Source organism: Scardinius erythrophthalmus (assembly GCF_964197995.2).
Source record: "Scardinius erythrophthalmus genome assembly, chromosome: 5".
NCBI lineage: Eukaryota > Metazoa > Chordata > Actinopteri > Cypriniformes > Leuciscidae > Scardinius > Scardinius erythrophthalmus.
The window spans coordinates 1,775,572-1,780,571 of NC_138225.1; the positions used below are offsets into that span (position 1 = coordinate 1,775,572).

The window sequence follows — 5,000 nt, forward strand, 5'->3', positions numbered from 1 at the left end:
TTTACCGCCCCCTATAAAACATCTCGCGGCACGAATGATCCAATAACATCTCCAGTTAACCAGCAGAGCGAGCATTAATTTAGTTCGTTTGTTAAATAAGAGGCGATTTTGCGCTGAAATGCGTTTTTTAAATCAAGTGATCAAAGTGCTCGTTGCCGCTGCGATCAGTGGCGCGGATACAGTGTTTTCTCTTGTGGCTCGCGCACTGTCACTCGGACGCGCGCTTCGTTGCGGAGATCGATCTATTTATGAGGCGCCGTCTATATGATTATGTGCGCGGAGAGTTTGTGTGTGTGTGTGTGTGTGTGTGTGTGCTCGCGTCTCAGATGAGTATGCGCGGATATTTCCGCGCGTCTCGTGTGTGTAGAGTTTGCGTGTTTGTGCGTGAGCGACTTTAGATGTGATGTTGAGCATTTCATATTAGTTTGAGCATTCAGCAGTATACATGTATGACTACTTAGTAGGCCTATGTGTATGCAAGGGTTTCATATGTGCGTGAATGAAGTTTGATTTAAAGGGATACTCCACTTTAAAATGAAAATTCTGTCATCATATACTCACCCTCATGTTGTTTCAATTCTTTATGAATTTCTTTCTTCTGCTGAACAGAAAGGAAGATATTTAGAATAATATCAGTAACCAGACAGTTTCTGGTCTCATTTACTTACATAGTATTTTTTTTCCTACTAGCCTATGGAAGTCAATGAGACCAGAAACTGTCTGGTTACTGATATTATTCTAAATATATTCCTTTCTGTTCAGCAGAAGAAAGAAATTCATACAGGTTTGAAACAACATGAGGGTGAGTATATGATGACAGAATTTTCATTTTAAAGTGGAGTATCCCTTTAAGCCCTAGACGACGCCTATCTATTCATTCTGGTGAAATCACAAATTATAATGGACACAAAGTGTCCCTGCTTGATATACAACCACTGATGAGCATAATCGTAAAAAAAAAAAAAAAACTACGAATGCGGATTAGAACCCAAAACCTCTGACACGCCTGACTAAAGTTCAAGTTCAGCTGCCAGTGTTCCTCTTCGGATAAGTCTAATATTTTAATGCCAACTGCAAATCTTGCATATCAAGTATGAAGTATATCAATATCAAGTATATTTATATGAGGCTATACTGTGTGTGTTAAATATTTCTGCTCAGTGTCAGATATTTCTCTGTTTTGTAAAAGTCATAATATGAGAAGACAAAATTTTGATGTTAACTCAAGTGTTATCGGCTACATCAGTAGCCTTTTAAACAGCACAATTTTTCATTTAATCAGAAATCAGAAAATCTTTTTCAGAAAATCACACACACACACACACACACACACACACACACACACACACACACACACACACACACACACACACACACACACACACACAGGTATTATTTTTTTGATAAAGTGTGTGCGGTTTAGTTTTGTTAAGTACCGTTTCAAGAACCGTTTAAGCACCGGAACCGTTTGAAAAATACCGAGTAGGTACTGGTATCGGATAAAACCCAACCGATACCCAACCCTAGTTACACCACATTAAGATTATTCACAGTCAGCACTTTTACAAATCAACAGTCTTTTTTAGGGAAGCTTTTATTTGATTTATACTAGAACTATTTTTCATACCATTTACTTACAAAATTGTTTTGATAACATGTTTTATATTTGTATAGTATATTTGAATGTCCTTCTCTTTTATGAATGCTTTTCTTTTATATTGTTGTATTTCTCTCTTATTTTTTCTTATTTTTGTAAAGCGCTTTGAGATGTGACTTTTAAAGGCGCTATAGAAAATAAAGTTTATTATTATTATTATTATTATCTATCAGTCTGCATTTGCGCATCTATTTTGACATGTTATATTTTTATCCAGTGCTAATATCACTATATATGTCAAAATATCCTGAAAATACAGTGAATCCTGTATTCAAATCCTGAGTCAAAGTGACAGAAATCTCTCAGATTTCATCAAAATATCTTCATTTGTGTTTAGAAGATGAACGAAAGTCTTACGGGTTTCAACTACTGACAGAATTTTCATTTCTGGGTGAACTAACACTTTTTTCAATAAAGTGTAAAACTGCTTTATGAAATATGTGGAATCCTGTGAATTTAATGTATGCAAATCAAATGTAGATACATTCTACACTTCATAAAATGCACATGCCAATTACATGTCAATCAAATCACCTTTTTGCGTTTCTGTATCTGGTTTTCTACTTCCATTTCAGATACTTCATCATCATCATCATCGTCAGTCTCAAAGTCATCTTCCTCTTTCATGTTCTGTTCATCCTCCTCCTTCTTCGTGAACATAGAAGCTGCAGAAACACGACACACACTAACAGTGTCATCAGTGTGTTACAGGGTTATTATCGTCAATCATGACTCGTGAACACACTGTTCATTTAAGTAAAGTTGAAATAAAATCAAATTAAACTTTAAACTAAATAAAAATTAGAAATGTTGGCTTAACTGAAATAAGTAAGAAGTTGAAGCATTACAATTATTAACTGCAAATAAATAAAAACTTTAACCTAAATAGCAATATTAAAAAAAAAAAATTCACATAAAAATTTTAAACAAAAGCACATAATGAAATTACTAAAATTAAGCTAAAATTATCTTGAAACTAAAATATATATATATATAAACTAATTCAAAATATTAATTAAACCATAAATAAGAATAAAATATAAATACATCTATAATATTTAGTTTTAGTTTAAGCATTTTATTAGTTTTTAAATATATATTTTAAATAATTTAAAAAAAATAATTAACAAAAGCACATAAAATTACAAAAAAAATATTCAAATGAAAACTGAAAATAAAAGCTCATTCGAAATATTAATAAAACTATCAAAAGTTATTTTATTTTATTAAAAAATATAATTAACAAAATCACAAACTTACAAACAAGAAAACAAATTAAAATGAAAACTAATAATACAAAAATATTATTTTTAAAAATAATTGATTGTTTTTTATATTTAAATAAAAAAATAAAAAAATTAAACAAATTAAAATGAACATTGAAAATATAAAAATAAAAGCTAATTCAAAATATCAATAAAACTTATATAAAAAAAACCTTATCAATAAAACTTAAATAATAAATTATTATTTTTCTTTGTTGATTTTATTTTTAAAGACCTAACTAACAAAAGCACATAAAATTAAAAAAATTAAAAATTAGAACTAAAATTCAAACCGAAAATACAAAAATAAAAGCCACTTCAAAATATGAATAAAAACTATAATAGCAAATAAATAATAGTAAAATAAGCCCAATTGATCAGTGCATGTTACTGTAAATGAGAAGTGATGAATAAGAGCTGAAGGCAGTGGAGTGTGTGACTGACGTGGATAAAGATCAGACAGACTGTCCTCAGAGTCGCTGTCCTCCGCATCACTCGACCCCGGGGCCCAGACGCCACTGTCCTCCTTCCTGTCGGCTCGCTTCTCACTTCCTGTGGCTCGTCTCTCACTTCCTGTGGCCTCGTCACACACTTGCGCTCTCTTCTTCTGCCGGAGCTGGACCGGGACGAACTTCACACCCTGACGAACACACTCCTCATCTGACACAGCCAGAAAGCAGTGCATATTAATTCCATTATTAATTACTGCCATTATTATTAATCAGTGGTGTATCGGATCACACAATTCTCGGATTTTGAGCCACAGGTATATAACAAAAGCTATTTTATTTTATTTTATTAAGACATAATTAACAAAATCACATTAAAATGTGTGATTTTTATAAAATAAAAATCACAAAAAAACTTTTTTTTTATTTTATTCATTTTTTATATTTATTTAAATATATATATATATATATATATATATATATATATATATATATATATATATATATATATATAAATAATTAACAAAACCACATAAAATTACTCAATTTAACAAATTAAAATGAAATTTGAAAATATAAAAATAAACGTATATATAAACTTAAAATTATAAACTATATTTTAACTTTGCTTTTCATTCATTACTTAAAGCTCACTTGAAGTTCTTCGAGACCACATCAAAAACGACTAGCCTAACTTATAAAGTTCACACATTATTAAAAACAAGTGGACAGTCAGTAATAAAATAAGAAGAAATACACAAATTACAAGCAGAGATGAATACTGAATAAAGTTACAAAGTCTGACAGTAGAGTATTCAGGTACAGAAATGAATAATTAAGCCTAAATGTGAAATAACACTATTTGTTGACTGTAGAAATCTCTGTTATTTTGTTGTTTTATTAACATTAATGCCACAGACAGTATCAGGAATATTAGGCTGCTGTCCCTTTAAGAGCGAATAAACTGACATAAACAAGAGAATTCTCTCTCTCTCTCTCTCTCTCTCTCTCTCTCTCTCTCTCTCTCTCTCTCTCTCAAATTGTTTGAATGTGTAAATTGGCAAAAGACAAAACATCCAATTTATAAACATTCCCCCTATGATGGTTAAACGTATCAGTTAATCGGCGAATCACATGAGGCGTGGGTCAGCTGATCCGTACGGGTCACTCACGATCAACCGCGATCCGCTCCACTGTTAATCAGGGAAAACGCCACGCTTCAGGATGTGGTTTTCCGTGAACTTACACTGATCTAGAGCCTTCCTGTAGCGTTTGCCGGAGACGTGGCGGAGGACATGATGAGGAACACGGTTGATGTGGCGTAACGTGAGTGTGCAGAACAGATGATTCCTGAGGACGACACAAACACAACATGAGCTCATCCAGTTACTCACACGCCAGACCGCTGTTATCTAGAAACACTCAAACATTTCTGTTATTCAGAACAAATATGAGATGAAATACTTCAAATAACGGAAATAAGTTGAAAATGATTTACTGCAAAAAAATACAACTGAACTTAAAAAATAAAATTACTTAAATTACAATAAATTAAAATGAAAACAAAAATAAAAGCCAAATATTTAAAATATTAATAAAAACAATAGCATATAAATAATAATAAAATAA

The 5,000-nt window shown here is 31.6% G+C and overlaps 1 protein-coding gene across 1 annotated transcript in view; it reads right to left on the minus strand.

Annotated features, from left to right (window-relative positions):
• surf2 (surfeit 2) overlaps positions 1–5,000 on the minus strand; it is a 7,633-nt gene that overhangs the window by 430 nt on the left and 2,203 nt on the right. The window contains exons 3-5 of the mRNA XM_081365423.1: positions 4,618–4,721; positions 3,367–3,582; positions 2,192–2,322 (exon numbers count right to left, since the gene is read on the minus strand). Coding sequence (XP_081221549.1) covers positions 2,192–2,322; positions 3,367–3,582; positions 4,618–4,721 — 451 coding nt within the window. The remainder of the gene's footprint in view (positions 1–2,191; positions 2,323–3,366; positions 3,583–4,617; positions 4,722–5,000) is intronic.